This window comes from Carassius carassius, chromosome 1 (assembly GCF_963082965.1).
Source record: "Carassius carassius chromosome 1, fCarCar2.1, whole genome shotgun sequence".
Classification (NCBI taxonomy): Eukaryota; Metazoa; Chordata; class Actinopteri; order Cypriniformes; family Cyprinidae; genus Carassius; species Carassius carassius.
The window spans coordinates 20,912,233-20,929,731 of NC_081755.1; the positions used below are offsets into that span (position 1 = coordinate 20,912,233).

Consider the following 17,499-nt stretch of genomic DNA (forward strand, 5'->3'; position numbering starts at 1 on the left):
TCTCTGTTTGAATGAATGCTGCAGATGCATGGTTTCGTTTACTAAACAAATACAAAAGCATGTGACGCTTGTGGTGTTTTCAGACTCTGCCGCCTCAATCTATGAGAAAATGAACTCATGATAATCTTTAGCGCTGCCCTGAGAGTCACTTCATGAGAATTTTCTTCTGAAAAAAAAAAAAAAAAACCCACTATCATCATATCATATAAACAAAAACCTAAAAGTCTTTAACGTAACCTATCAAAATAAAAGTTCTGTTTAACTTAAAGAAACTGTGACAGAAATATATTACTTAAATGTAATGATAGTAATACTACTACTAATAAAAATTTTAACCAGAAATATTTAACAATATTTACCAGAATTTATTAAAATAAAATGTCATATATATATTAATATATAATCAATTAGAAATGTTTTTGATTATTAGAATTTAATGAAACCATTCAAATGGAATCCAGAAAAATAATGGAAAACTGAATTTGGTAAAAAAAAAAAAAAATGAAAGCCTTAATTTTATTTTTGTTAAACTTAATAAATCACTTCATGATTTTTGATTAATTAGACATGCTTTTTGATTAAGAACATTTTAATTTAATTGTTAAAACAAAGTCTGAAAAAAAAAAAAAAAAAAAAAGAGAAATAAAGGATTTCCAAGGGCCCTAGATAATATATCATCCGCCAAGTAACAAATACCGTATATGAATTGGTCATGTCTCATACATCCAAAGCAGCACCCAGTGTATACGGTCGTATTGCAGAGAAACACATGAGGGGTTCACTGGAAAGCACTGAAAAGGAAAATAACAAGATACTTATCCACGAAACGAAACACGAGACCGGGTTCATGAGAATCGTCAATGATTAAATATAGTAAAAAATCGTCTCTTATTCAAATGGAAAAAGAGAAACTTTTGAAATCAACTTGTACTTTATGAAATTAAACTTCTATTTTAATGAATTATATGCAGCAATAAACAACATGTGAACTAGAGCTGCTAGATTCTGGATAAATTGAGAATCACATATATATATATATATATATAGGCCTGTAAATTGGAGATAACTATTCTCTCACGATTCTAAAGAAAAAATAAATAAATTAGAAAACGAAACAAGATAATTTACTAGTGGTTCTGATAAAATGTTCATTTGGTATTCATAAAGACATCTTCGATTATGATCGCGATATTGCGTAGCTTGTCAGCGAACTACGGCTCTGTCCATTAAGTACGGCTCCATTTGAAAGCAGGTGATGGACATTTACCGCTAATCGCATGCGATTAATCGTGCAGCCCTACTTCTGACTTGACTTCTGTGGCAAAGATATGGATGGCTCTGAATGCACTCAGAACACACCCTGTCTGTTTTGCCATCTGGTAGCACTCTCTCAAACCAACAACATCAGTTTTTGGAAGGAACGCTGGCGTTCAGACCGTTTTCTCTGCCATAACTGTGTTATTCTCCTCCACCTGCTGAAAGTCCTCAGGTCCTTTGGGGGATTGTGTTCTGCATCTCAGATAAGCTGCCGCCCCGTCTGCTCTCTCTCTCTCTCTCTCTCGAAAAAAGGGATTCATGTGGCTCTGAGTGACACCACAATGAACTGGGTTTTCTTCATCTCCACTGGTTTGCAGACTGGCACCAGCAGCTGTGCACACATAATGTCTCTTCACATCCTGAGCCACTTTGGTACATCTGAGACGGACTGACTCACCAGACAACATCTTCACCTGGACAACCTTCTTAATGTTGGGCTGTTTTAATAACATTTTTGGTAATCCAAAAATGATCAAGTTTTGGTTGCAAAGCCAAATTATTATTACTATTGTCATTATCAACTATAAACTACAGACATGTCTCCATTAACCATCTCTAGTGTGAAAAGCTCATATAAATGAGACGTTGACAAGCTGCACTCACTGTTTGTTTTTCTGCAGCTCTCCGTAAAGCCAGCCATCCCTCTCGTCAGGAATCAGCAGTGAGATAATGTCTCCTTCATCAAAACTCAGTAGCGTGTTGTTGTTTTCAGACTTGTGGGGGAAAATGGTGCGCACTTTGGGTCTTCTGTCTATTTGATTGAGGCCAGTGGCCATCGACACAGACCTAGACAATCCGCTGTCCTCGTTGTTGTAGTCTGGAGGAAAAAAGACAGACAACATGTCTCCCAAGGTCCTCAAAGCTTCATTACTAATGATAAACATAGCAAATTTGTCCAAACAAATAAAGCAGTGAACTAGAAATTGTTTGATATGTTTTTAATACTTGCAATGTGATATATTTCAAAGTGAAACAGGATATTCAACAAGAACAATATATTCATCAGGAACTGACTGGACAGCAAAACATTCAGCATATCAATGCAACCAACAAAAATAAAACATGCGCTGTTATAGTTAACTAAAACTATATATATAATAAAGCTGAAATAAAATGAAATTAATATGATAAAAAAAGAATAAAGTTTAAAGAAGTTTAAAGAATAAAAAAAATAAAATAAAAATAAAATTAGAAAAATGACATAAAATTACTATAACTAAAATGACTAAAACTGAAAATATAAAAATAAAAGCTAATTACATTTTTTTCATAAGTACTATAATAATGTATAAATAACAAAATGACACTAACCCCGAAAGGTCTATTATTCTGTTATATCATTAATTTATTATTCTATGTATCTACAGTATATTATCTATTAAATATATAATTGCTAATATCTATTTTAATTGGCATTAAAATGAAATAAAACTATTACATTAACTAAATGACATTAAAAGTGCTGCAATTCCTGCGTCACCTACAACCGCAGCCTACAACAATGTCTGAATAGCCATTTAACTATCGGAAAAATATAATTCCATGCACAATGCATCAGAAATGTGTTTTAGGAAAGCAAAAATGCCAAGTTTGAACCTTTCGATTATTTGTGTTCGATAACGAGTTGGTAGAAGAGATCCATATAATATTTAAGTCCTACCAGACTCTCTCTCCTCTCTCCTGGAGGTCTCTTGAATGAACATGTTGGCCAGGGGACTCGTCTGAGGCGGAGCTGGAGGTGCTGGAAACATGGCGTCTGAGTTAGCCTGTACAAGTGAAGAAAACACAGGGAGGCATTCATGAACACAACAGGCTCTATGGATTCATCATGTAGAGTAGGAGCCGGTGTCCTCACTCTGTTGTGGTGCTGGAGGGCTGGAGACGCCTGGGGAGTGTGGGACGCTGGAGTGCGTAGACCTTCAATCATGGACATTACACTATCGGGAACATTGGCAGCGTCACCGCATTTGTCCTGCCAGGTGGACAGGTTCTCTGTCACAAGTTCTCGAGCCTTCAAGAACACAAGAAAGTATTAGACGCAGGAGTTTTAACAGTTGAGAGCGCTATAATCATGAAGGTCTCCTTTTCTTGTGATGAAATAGCAAACAGTGTGGATTTCTGCTCGCCCACTGAAGTAACAAACCTTTTCATGGAAATTAGAGATCTGGCTGGAGAAGTTGCAGTGCTTGTCCACCAGGAAGCAGAAACGCCTCTTCTCCTCCAGCAGAGCCTCCTGGCAGCCTTCAGCGATGAACTTCTGCATGTCCATCTGACGGTGAGTGAGAGTCTCAAGACACTGCAGAGAAAAGATAAGAAGGTCGCAGGCTCTTATCAGCTGTCCGATAAGCAGCGTGTTCACGGCTTTGGGAAGATGACTTCACTTCTTCTTATAAAAGCATTATGAAAGGAACAAAGTGTCCCGTCAGATTAAATGCAAGGTGTTGTGAAAAGTGTCAAAGGAACTACATTTAAATCTCCAGATACTTAGGGCCCTATGATTTCTGGGATTATGAAAACGCAGACTGAGTCGCAAAATCGAGTCATAAAAATGGACTTTACTGTAAAGCGCGGAATGTCACAGAGCTTGCCAAATTTTAGGATGGATACCTAAAAAGTAGGTCAGTACACTTAAATTAAAATGCGATATGGACTAGTTTCTGTGAATATTAAGCCACAAAAATACTATTTAAATGAATGAATGGGGTTTTGTTTACTACACACATACTGAAGCACAAGCGACACTCGTCTTAAGTAGCTGGGGTGTATTTGGAGTAATAGACAAAATTGCATTGTATGGGTCAAAATGATTGATTTTTCTTTTATGCCAAAAATCATTAGGATATTAAGTAAAGATCACGTTTCATGAAGATATTTTGTAAATTTCCTAATGTAAATATATCAAAACTTAATTTTTTATTAGTTATATGCACTCCTAAGAACTTTTACTAAGATTTTCAAATAGTTGTATCAAACCATACATCAATTGAAGGGTTATTTATTCAGCTGATGTATAAATCTTATGACTGGTTTTGTGTTCCAGGGTCACATATGAGTACATTAACTTTTACATTTATATATAATACAAATTAATATAAATATATTAGGGATGTAACGATACGCAAAAAATCAGGGTTCGGTACGTACCTCGGTTTTAAAGTCACGGTTAGGTTCATTTTCAGTACAGTAAGGGAAAGAAATGCAAACATTAAACTGCAGCTTGTTTATTACTATACACTTTTTTTTTTTTTTTTACAATGTTTACACTTTTTTTTAAACACTTTTTAATAAAATATAATAAAATATATTTATAATAAAAAAAGAATAAGAAATAAAATACTGCTGCAAAGTTAAAATACTCTCTATTTATAAAAAAATATATAAATAAATAACTATGATGCAGCATCCCAGCTTGTAGGGCTGATCATATTTAAAAAAAAATATAACTTTTCCAAAGTGTAAACTGCAGCATCAACAGTTTCAGTTTTTAGACCTGCTCAGATTTCGTTTTTGCGTTGGACCGATAAGAATTAAGAGCGAAGGTCTGTTTAAATGCCGACGGGAGCTGCGTTTGAATTACAATCGTTTTTTCTTAGTCGTAGTGATGTTCACACTCGCGTAATGCCTTTTGAAAACTTTAGAATCATCTGCAGGGCGGGATTTGTGCTGAACGCGGAGACATCCGCCACTTAATATGTTCGTGTGGAAACACGAAAATGTACCGATGTTCTGCACACAAAATATTGCATTCGGTCATTAAAATATATACCTGTAAATTCATGTAAATATTTTCTAAATATATACTGTATGTCTGTGTATTTATTTATATATACATAAATATACATAGTACGCACACACACACACACACACACACACACACACACACACACACTATGTAAATAAACTTATTTTGGATGCAATTAATCAGGATTTATCATTTAACAGCACTAATAAATACACAAGACTGTATTTCTGAAAAAAAAAAAAAAATTTAAATAAAATGTAAATATATATATTTTTAAACAATATCAATAAATTAGATTAGAAAATATATCAATTAAAACTTAATGAAACAATTAATGGAACACAGAAATTGGTAAAAAATAAAATGGAATTTAAGCAAATATATTTCATTAGGGATGCATGGTATTATTTTAACGTTATCAGAATCGGCCGATAAAGGCTTAAAATATAAACATCGGCATCAGCCAATTAGGAAATAAAATATGCCGATATGCCTTGCCGATAAGACGGAGAGCTCACATGTGCTCAGGGTGTGATCGTAATAAGATAACGTCAGTAGTGTGGTCATTTTTAAAGCGAACTTTTGCCTGAATGATGATTACATTCACTGTTTTGCATTACCGCATTTAGTAAAAAAAAAAAAAAAAAAAAAAAAAAAAAAAAAAAAAGATTGTACAGAAGACATCCGGTGTGCAAGAGATTCAACAGTTTCAATGCATTTTTAAAGAAATTGTGAGAAATGGTGAGTATGATTTCATTTAATAATTTAATTAGAATTGTTTTCACACCTATCATAGTCAAAACATTATTGTTTTTTAAAGAGCCATTTGTGAGCCAAAAGTGCTGGCTCTTTTCAGTGAGCTGAGTCAAACGAGCCGGCTCAAGAAAAAGAGCAGAAATGCCCATCACTAGTTTCTAGCATGCAGTAACAGCAGTAGCAGTCTCCCCCGGGTCCTAATGCCCTTCCAGGAAGGTGCTTTGTTTACTTGGGGGGTGCTGTTGGGCTAATTGTAATAAAATGTAATATCATTAAGTAAATAAAGCAGTAAGCTGTATTTACATGAAAAAAAATTAAATCACAACCATGACACCATGATAAATAAATATAATTTATACATACAGATTTATTCAGTAATATGAAATATTTGATATTTTTCAAATGGATTATGACAACTTACAAGATTTTTTTAGATTTTGTACAACTCTTTTGCTTTAGACTATTAGTGTTACATACACAAATAAAAGGTTAAGGTTTCAACTGCATCTGTCTGAGAAAAAAAACAAACAGCAGAGATAGATTTTATTACAGATATTTTCAAGGTTTCAATGTACTCTCATTAAAAAAAAAAAAAAAAAATACTAATAAAAAAAATGTGTTTATTCCTTCAAACAAATTTCCTAAAATGATTTTGCTCAAAACTAACAAAAAAATTCTAAATAATAACAATTATTATAATTATAATTTCCGCAAAGTAGAGACTTGGTGTTGTTTCAAAACAAAGGGGAATATAATGATTTGAACAATATCAGCATATTGGATATCGACAAAATTCTAATATCGTGCATCCCTCTATTTCATAGGGCCTTAAAAATGTAGATTTTTGTTAAACTGTTAAATGTACACAAGCGTGACTGAGATTTGAGGGCTACTGCAGATTTACAGTGAATAATGACTTGACTTTTGGTCCCTTCCTCACACTGTGGTTTCATCACGCCGCACATGTTGAGTATGTGGCCTGTGGAAACAGTTGCATGCAAGTGTATTTACACAGACACACCCTCTCGGCGGCATAATGCAGGAGACATGAGAGAGCATTAATCTCACAATGGGTTTCATAAGATCTCCGCTCCTCACAGATGACACTGTGATCTCACTGATGAATGAAAGCCAAAGAACACACCACATCCCTCCCTCATTTTTGTCATTTTTGATCAATTTGATACGTCTATAAAACAACAACAATAAAAATCGACACATTCATTTCTTTAAAAAATTAAAAACTGTACGGACCCCAAACTTCTGAACCGTATATTTTTTAAGCTCATTTTAAATGGTTTGACATTTGAGAAGCTTGGACAGTGAATGAGTTGGTCTAGATCCTGTGAAAAACAAGGGACTTGGTCTAAAAAGTCACTGACCTCAAGGTAAACAACCTATTAGGAAACATGGTACAACATATAGTATGTAGGCAAAAAGTCACCTCTAGGACTTCTAAAAACACAAAACCAAAACTAAATTAGTAGGATGTGGCGACATCATTACACAAATTAAATATTCATGAAGTCCATATGCTGATGTTTTTTGGAAAGTTTAGCCAATGAGGCCCAAAGTATAGTAGAAAATCAAAATCATCATTTATAACTCCCCTTCATTTTTCATCAGGTGACTCAAGGTCAAACTCAAAACAGCAAACATCAGATTGGGCTACACCTGGCACGGCATTTCCTGTCTGCTGTAAACCTCTGGATCAATTGTTAATGAAGAGGAAGGGCCAGCCTGTTATTCTCTTGTTTTTCAAGCACAGGTACTGCTATAAATGGCAAATGAAAACAATAAAGGCTGGTGGTGCAGAAAGGGGCAGGGTGACGCTCACTCAGGGGCAACCCCTCGTCTTTACGGGGAGGGAAAGACCAAAGGTACTCATGACTGATCTTAATCCACTTCCTCTGTGTGCCAGAATATTCAGAGGACACATGAGGGGCTTTCTCTAACACACATTGTCTGTCTGGCTGGCACACAGACACACTGTCTTGTCAGCAGAGATAAACGCTGCATTTTCTGTAACATTACAGATGAACACACACAGAGTTAAAAGCACCAGCCTATCTGTCCAGGCGAACACGTCCCAGAGAGCCGTGATGGATCCACGGGAGATAGACAGGAGTGTAACAGTGCTATTTGTCCTGTTTATCATCACAGACCCGTGATAAAGTCTGTTGCTATGGACACCTTCATTCTCCTCCTGTGGAGAAAGGTAAAAGAAACAGAGGACATGCCGCACATGGAGGAGAAGATATGAGAAATACTCCATTCCTGCCTAAACAGGACAACCTTAAAAAAGACAGATGCACACGAGATGCACTGTAGACCTGTTCTAAACCTTAGTGATGTCTTTATAACCATCCTAACCTCATCTGTGAATGATTTTACCAGCAAGACACCTTACAACCGATTCCAATACAGTCTGATATGAGCATGTTGCCAAATGAACATGATACTCTAACAAGCATAAAAACATGTAGCCAACATAAAAATATTGGCAAGCTTGCCTGTTCAGAAGATTGGGGTCTGTAAGATTTTTATGTGTATTTATTTATATACACTGCTGTTCAAAAGTTTGAGATCAGTAAGATTGATCTTTTTTTTTTTTTAAAGAGGTTTCTTAAACTCATCAAGGCTGTATTTATTTGATCAGAAATACAGAAAAAAACTGTAATATTGTGAAATATTATTTCTATTTAAAAAGAATGGTTTTCTAGTTTAATTTACTTAAAGCAATTTATTTCTGTGATGCAAATCTGAATTTTCATCAGCCATTACTCCAGTCTTCAATAACCATTCAAACAATGCTGATCTCTTATCAATGTTGGAAACAATTTGTTTGTTGATATTTGTTTTTTGGAAACTTTTACGATTATTTAAATAATAAATGATTCAAAAAAATATATATACAGGTCCTTCTCAAAAAATTAGCATATTGTGATAAAGTTCATTATTTTCCATAATGTAATGATACAAATTAAACTTTCATATATATTTTAGATTCATTGCACACCAACTGAAATACTTCAGGTCTTTTATTGTTTTAATACTGATGATTTTGGCATACAGCTCATGAAAAGCCAAAATGTCTGTCTCAAAAAAATTAGCATATTTCATCCGACCAATAAAAGAAAAGTGTTTTTAATACAAAAAAAGTCAACCTTCAAATAATTATGTTTAGTTATGCACTCAATACTTGGTCGGGAATCCTTTTGCAGAAATGACTGCTTCAATGCGGCGTGGCATGGAGGCAATCAGCCTGTGGCACTGCTGAGGTGTTATGGAGGCCCAGGATGCTTCGATAGCGGCCTTAAGCTCATTCAGAGTGTTGGGTCTTGCGTATCTCAACTTTCTCTTCACAATATCCCACAGATTCTCTATGGGGTTCAGGTCAGGAATGTTGGCAGGCCAATTGAGCACAGTAATACCATGGTCAGTAAACCATTTACCAGTGGTTTTGGCACTGTGAGCAGGTGCCAGGTCATGCTGAAAAACGAAATCTTCATCTCCATAAAGCTTTTCAGTAGATGGAAGCATGAAGTGCTCCAAAATCTCCTGATAGCTAGCTGCATTGACCCTGCCCTTGATAAAACACAGTGGACCAACACCAGCAGCTGACATGGCACCCCAAACCATCACTGACTGTGGGTACTTGACACTGGACTTTGATTTCCGAATGACATGCAAAAATTGTCCAAAAGTCCAGTGCTGCTTCTCTGTAGCCCAGGTCAGGCACTTCTGCCGCTGTTTCTGGTTCAAAAGTGGCTTGACCTGGGGAATGCGGCACCTGTAGCCCATTTCCTGCACACACCGGTGCATGGTGGCTCTGGATGTTTCTACTCCAGACTCAGTCCACTGCTTCCGCAGGTCCCCCAAGGTCTGGAATCGGTCCTTCTCCACAATCTTCCTCAGGGTCCGGCCACCTCTTCTCGTTGTGCAGTGTTTTTTGCCACACTTTTTCCTTCCCACAGACTTCCCACTGAGGTGCCTTGATACAGCACTCTGGGAACAGCCTGTACGTTCAGAAATTTCTTTCTGTGTCTTGATGGCCTGTGTTCTTTCTGTGTCTTGTCAATGATGGCCTTCTTCATTGCGGTTTTGAGTAATGAACCAGGCTGGGAGTTTTTAAAAGCCTCAGGAATCTTTTGCAGGTGTTTAGAGTTAATTAGTTGATTCAGATGATTAGGTTAATAGCTTGTTTAGAGAACCTTTTCATGATATGCTAATTTTTTGAGATAGGAATTTTGGGTTTTCGTGAGCTGTATGCCAAAATCATCAGTATTAAAACAATAAAAGACCTGAAATATTTCAGTTGGTGTGCAATGAATCTAAAATATATGAAAGTTTAATTTTTATCATTACATTATGGAAAATAATGAACTTTATCACAATATGCTAATTTTTTGAGAAGGACCTGTATATAATAATAATTATTATATATATATATATATATATATATATATATATATATATATATATATATATATATATATATATATATATATATATATATATATATATATATATATATATATATATATATATATATACACACAATTAAGAAATACATTTGAGCGAAGAAGCACTGAATTTATCAAGAGTTACAAAATTTTTTCAAAATGAATATAAGTTAATAAACAGCATAGGTGAACATTTTAAACAGCTTACAACTCCTTCAAACTATTCAAATCTTTCAGTATTGTATAAAATAAACATTTCTAATAAACACTTCTTTCACTTTTCTGTCAAATTCAATGCAATTAAAAACAGACAACACAAACCAGTAAAACTACACTATCAAAAAGCCCTTCAACCTTTCTTTGATTAAAGGAAGAGTTTATTTAGTGTGAAATGACACTGAAAGCTTGTTGAGATCAGCAGAGACTGATTACGAGGAACACGGGAGCGGTGAAACGTCAGGATGTCAATGATGTGCTGTCAGGAACAAACGCAAGAGGTATGTCTCTTATCGCAGACGTCGCTGTGACTGACCCCTCCATCCATCGTGAGAGAGAGAGTAATCAGTCAGTTAATTCCATGGTGAGGTGAGACATTAGCCATCAAGGTGCAAACACACAGAGAAAAGCAATTAATCGCCGCAGGCTAGCCTGATGAACAGCCTGTATGCAGAGAGTCATAACCATGAGATGGTTATGATGAATAAACGCGCCAGTCATTTCGGATCACAAGATTAGGGTCGGATTTCATGCACAGTTGTTTGCTGGCGGACTTTATTTATACAGAGATGGATCCACCACAACAGAAGAATATTTATGGAGGTGCTTGTGTTTGTGTTTCATTCAGTATTACAAGACAATGACTATTCCTTTATGTACATGTTGCATATGAACACAAGCCTGCATCTGATAATGTTCAGTGATAGATATTCAACTATATGCTAGGGTGGATTTACAGAACATTGCTACAATTCCAATCTTTAGCATAAAGCGAATAGTTCCTGCATCCTGATTGGTCAGTACCACATTTCACAAAGTGCTGATATGATACCAATATTTTATGATGCTCGATCATAAGTACACTATTGAATATACAAAGAAATATTAACTAATATTTTTGTGATTTTAAACAATCTGGCTATAAAATACTACTACTACTACTAAAACTACTAATAGTAACTTATTAATTTATGATTATTATTAAATACAAATATAAAAATTACTAAATGAAAAGAAATAACACCTTTAAAATTTCACTTAAAAAAATAAATGTAAGAAAATTATAATTTTGCTTTACATAACAACTATGCTTGCCATGATAGACTGTGATACTGGTGTTAATCCGCAACACCGGGCACGTCACTTGCCCATCGCGACACCGACCCCCACCGTCGGTTTGATTTTTTATAATAATAAAAAATAATTTAGTTAAGTAAAAGAACAGACACTACAATTAAAAACTGAAGGTGGCTGCTCAATGCAGCATGCCGAATGACAGTCGCATCATGGATCAGATTTAATTTCTCCAGTGAGGAGAGCTGACTGACAAGAAGAGCAGACAAGACAATGGCGGATCATTTAGTTTCGAAACGAAATGCAAAAGCACCTGTTTGGCAATATTTTGGATTTTGAAAAGCCTATTAACTTTTGCCATTTATCTAAGGTGATTTTGGATTTTTTTTTTATATTTGTTTCTTATTTAATTGGTTCCATATTGTTTGCTGATTTTTACTTTATTTAAACTTTGTGTCATTTATTTTATTTGACATCAAGGTGCATCCTGTGCCTCCAAGCTTTCTTACTCATTTTGCTAACAAACGTTCTACATTCCTTATTTACTGTATTTGGTTTTATACTATACATGTATACTTAGCAGTGTTGGGTGATATGGTCATTTTTCAAATCGTCATATCGTCAGCCTGTGAGATCGACGATTCACGATATTAACGTGAGTGGGTCGAGCAAGAGAGATACTCTTTGTTCTTGTCATAGCATAACTATTTGGTGTTTTAAACCGTGCAGGTGCATGAGAGAGAGCCTATGGAATCACCAGTAATCGAAAAAATATACTTTCAAACATACTGATAAACTAACTTTAACCCTTTCGAGTCGATTAACGCGGATACGCGTTTTGAGTCATTTTCTCCTGATAACCCCGAAAAGACCTTAAATTACACTTTCAGTTTTAATCGTACAGATAAGAGCAATACATCAATCGAATCTGTAAAGGGTCTACTTTTTTTTGGATACAGACATAATAACAACAAAACTTTGTGCACTTATAAAATAAAGATAACAAACAAGGTGTGCTGTCTGCAGCCTTTGTCTGCGCTTATCTTCATTTACAAACAAGTCATTAAAATGAACTGTAACTCCGTGAATACTCAACGAAAATACATGGGGGAGATATCTATAGAAAGCTTGACATGTCTATTTTTAAACTAAACAAGTGCCGCCGAAAACAGATATTCTGTGATAAAGTAATCCATATGAAAACAACGCGATGTCTGTTTTTCAAGTCTCCCTTCATTATATCTAATGTGACCACGCCCCCGCGCTGAACGCGCTATTCAGATTCAAACTGAAACGCGCGGCTTGAATACGCCCATAACAGAAGAAAAAGCAGCGAGCCTGTTCTTCAAGTGTTTATTTTACTGTTTGCTTCGCGATGAGAGGAATAAGACATAATTCACCCCAAAAAGATGTCATGTGGTTGAGGATTTGAGAAATGGATTTCCTCAGAAAAAAAGAATGCAGCACTTTATTCAGCTGAGATCATAAACATGAGTAAGTCTCTTTTTATTGATTTATATACTTGTACTAGTTTATACATAACGTGTAAACATTTTACTAGTTAGACTTTTTCCAAATACTTTTTCCAAACTATAATTCCTGACTAAATGTATAGTAATCAAGTGAAACATTATGAAGTTTCAATAACAATATACAATACTATACCATTCAAAAGCTTGATGTAAATAATATAAATGTAACAAATAGATAACTGTCACAAATGTAAAAACATGCTTTTCTTTCAATTTATTCCCCCTAAAAACCCAGAAAAATATTCTCAGCTCTTTTCAACATTAATAATAATGATAATAATAATAACAATAAATGTTTTTTTTTGTAGAAAATAAGATTGTTAAAAGGATTCTGAAGGATTGTGTGACTGGAGTAAGGATGCCAAACAATTTGTTTGAAAGTCAGCTTTGATTGTTTCTAATAAACTGTTTAACTGCACCCCCAAGTGGATATTAAATTATGTTGTGGGATAATTAAATATATTCTAAATAAACTACAAACATAAAATTATATAGATTTATTTTGTTCTTACATTCTTTCTTGTAACTCCTTCCTCTCAGTGGCACAGATGACTGAATGGCTCATTATGCAGCTCATTATGCAGCTCATTATGCAGGCCTTTGTCTTCTCAGGTGTAAATCACAATGATATTCATGGTAGTTGACGCCTACTCGCATATGACTCTTACCAACAAAAAGTGTCTTAGAAAATTTAAATCAATATATTGTTCTCTGTGAGTGAGTAAACAAGATGATTTTCACATCATTTAGAAAGAAAAATTCTAGGCTACAAGCTCCAGTTCTCAAAAATCCCGGGAACCATTGTTCTTTATGTGTTTTTTTGCCTTATTCAAGTGTTTTAACATTTTTAGTTTTTCACTAACCACGCATAATATTTTTTTTCTCAAAAACACAATCATGTACATACATGCATTTCTTATATTATTATAGCCCAGTTTGTGCTGATTACAGTGAGATTAGACTTTACCCATTTAGATATTTATAAGAAACTGAAAAAAGCACAAATGTCAGGGCATGACAAAACTTCTCCAGGCCCCAAAAATACCCTTAGACTCCAGAGGGTTAAATACAAAAATACTCTATTTAAAATAGCTTGTTCATATATAGTCTGATGCAATTGTCATATCGCGTGTCCTGTGACTAATTTGCCGCATCTGCGCACGGAAGTTATCAGTCTAATTGTCAAGAGTGAAAATCAATAGTAGATTTCAAGATTTCAAGTCCAACAGTTTAACACTAACATTGGACATAAAAGAAAACTTTAAATATAAAGTATTCAATAGTTCAATTGAACTGATGCATTAAGCCTGTTATATTTTCCGATCTGGACGTGCACACGGACAGTGCGGACTTCTTCCTTTTATACTTCCGAAAGCGTATGCTGATGGTACGCTCTGCAACAAACATGTGAACAAACAATTGCCCAGAATTATTGCACATCTGGCTGTCTTAATACAGCCAAAAATAGTAGGCACGCAGTCGTCCACTCAGAGCCTCCGCGCACACTCTGCGATGATGATTTTTTACGTCGCGCCTACCTAGCAGTCCATATCGGGAAGTATAAACAGAGGCTTTAGTCATACAGCGCTCCGGACCGCGCGCCTCATGACGAGACCGACGCACCGCCACAGAAACAAGAATGAGATGCGTTCTAACATAAATGTGCCATAAAACTCATTTAGTGAGGGCTTGTTTAACATATTGCACATATATAGTCCTTTCAGACTGCTTGTTAAAGTGCAATGAAATCCCTTATATTTGCAGACAATGTGCGACTGGAGACTCATTCACCGGTTACATGCTCATCCCCTTTTGCATGTGCGCGCGCGCGCGCGCGTGTGTGTGTGTGTGTGTGTGCTCTTGTTTTTGTGACATATCAGGACACAACTCTGTATAATGACATGGGTATGACACAGGTATTACAAGGAGAGGGTGACTTATGAGGACATAACCCATGTCCCCATTTTTCAAAACGCTTATAAATCATACAGAATGAGTTTTTTTGAGAACCTAAAAATACACAAAGTTTCCTGTGAGGGTTAGGGTTAGGTGTAAGGTTGGTGAAGGGTGATAGAATATACAGTTTCTACAGTATAAAAACCATTACGCCTATGAGATGTACCCACTTTTCACAATAACAAACGTGTGTGTGTGTTTTCATGCGTGTGTGTGTGTGAGAAAGTGAAATAGCTGGGCAGTTTGAGAGCCAAATTATAAAAGGCCATCTAATAACAGTAAAAATAATAATAGTTATTATTATTATAATTATAATTTAATACATTAATAGGAGAATGAGCCTAATATGGTGTCGACTGCTATCGTCAATATCTCTGACTATCTTCGATACACAATACTGTTGCCTATCGGCACAACCCTAATACTTAGGTATACAAAACTGGAAATAGGCTATTTAAACTAAGTTATTTGTTATTTTATATTAGGCTTAGCCTGCCCTATGGCATGGTGTATTTTTATTTGTTTTGTTAATAAATGTTCTATGTTTTCTAAATAGGCTAAAGTGAGTTTGACATTGTATTTCGATGTTGTAGTCAAGCAATTGACGCTGAACTGCCGCTAATACAAAAGTTAAAACTAAAATGCGCATGGCACTTTTAAGCTGTTTAAAAGTGAGGAAAGGAGGGAAAATTCAAACAATCTAAAAACGAACAATTGCTTTACGCTGAATTTCTGCTATTTGAAAGTGAAAGCAAAATGTGCACGTCACTTTTACAAGCAATTTAAAAGCGAAGGAAAGCGAGGAAAAGAGGGAACCGGTTTTACCGGTGTTGTCACAAGTTGACTTACCGGTGGGAAAATTTCCTCACCGTCACAACCCTAATTACAACTAGAAAATTACAATACTAATATTAAAAATATTAATATTAATTTCTTCAATTTCAAATCTTGAATCATTGAACTTTCATTTTGAAGGAAAACAGCAGGAAGTCCTCCTTAAAGCGTCTCTTCTGTTCATAAGTGCTTCTCAGTATAAATAAATTAAGACTGTTGGATCAAGTTGATCATTAATGCAAGCCAAACTCAGAGCAGATGCAGAGATGAAGTCTGTAGAGCAGCATTTACTGCAAACCAAGCCATTTTGACACTAAAAACAGATTAATCGTGCAGCCCTTAAAAAGGCCTAATGCACAGATTCCATTATTTTGACAAACCTTTTTGTTGCAAGTTTTTAAGTTCACTAACATCAGATGCTAATCGACATGGGCTTTATCACTGCTTAGAATACAATGAAATACTGTGTGCCTTAATAATTCTGTTTAAGAATACACTAGGGATGCACCGAAATGAAAATTCTTGGCCGAAACCGAAAACCGAAAAAGAGAAAACCAAGGCCGAAAACCGAAACCGAAACACCGAAAGAAATTATGCCAATTATTAGTACCATTGCATTTATTGCTATGACCGTGTACTAACTTTACTAAAATTAAGACATTGCAATTGCATAAATTAATATTAAAGTTTCAAAGATAATTACAATTAGATAAATTATTAAAAAAACATAAAAAAAACATAAAAATACATAATTACAAATTATGCAAATATTTATTGAGCACATTGCAACAATGCACAGTATTAAAATAAAATTCAAACTAAAAATGTATCCCACTCATGTGTATATTAAATAATAATGTACAGACCTACTGGCCTGCAGAAAGGTTTTAAAATGAACTGTTCTCTCATAAAAACAAAGTGCATTTAGGTGAAGTGCATTTGAAATTGTTCTCTGTAGGACTAGAAAGTGCATTACTTCTCCAGTAGGCAAGACTGTTATCACTTCTGGGGATGGGGACTTCAGACAGATAACCATCTAGCTGTTGAGCAGTTGAGCTTGTCATCTGCCTGACATTTGAGAAATATTTGAGAGAGTGTATTTAAATAGGGCCAGGGCATAAAAAACATTTTTATCAAATTAAAGCAGAAATCTAGCAGAAAATCTAGCAGAAAAACGGCTACAATCTGATATTATGTATGTGTGTGTGTGTGTGTGTGTGTATATATATATATATATATATATATATAATGTCACATATATAGTAGCCTAAGAACAAAATAGCCAACGTATTATTATTACTTTCTTGCAGAATTCCACTGTACATATCAGACAACGAGGGTGCATGCCCCTCATCTGGTGCAGACACAATTCTTTTTTTCTGCGCTCTGATCTCAGTCTCCTGCGCTTGGTGCTTCTCCGTCTCCACGCGGGTTCTCCGCACCCAGCGCGGCCTGGATCATTTCTCGTGCACGCGGCCTTATTTCCGCATCCAAGTAATGGTCTTTATAACGCGGATCAAGCACATTTGCGATGAAGTGCAGAAGATCCGAAAAGATCTCAGTGAGACGTGTGCTAACAGACTCTACTTTTCTTTGTTTTCACTTC

At 35.3% G+C, this 17,499-nt stretch overlaps 1 protein-coding gene across 1 annotated transcript in view; it reads right to left on the minus strand.

Moving 5' to 3' along the window:
• LOC132141425 (brain-specific angiogenesis inhibitor 1-associated protein 2-like protein 1) overlaps positions 1 to 17,499 on the minus strand; it is a 68,382-nt gene that overhangs the window by 10,913 nt on the left and 39,970 nt on the right. Inside the window, exons 7-10 of the mRNA XM_059550925.1 lie at positions 3,461 to 3,613; positions 3,173 to 3,328; positions 2,978 to 3,083; positions 1,921 to 2,134 (exon numbers count right to left, since the gene is read on the minus strand). Coding sequence (XP_059406908.1) covers positions 1,921 to 2,134; positions 2,978 to 3,083; positions 3,173 to 3,328; positions 3,461 to 3,613 — 629 coding nt within the window. The remainder of the gene's footprint in view (positions 1 to 1,920; positions 2,135 to 2,977; positions 3,084 to 3,172; positions 3,329 to 3,460; positions 3,614 to 17,499) is intronic.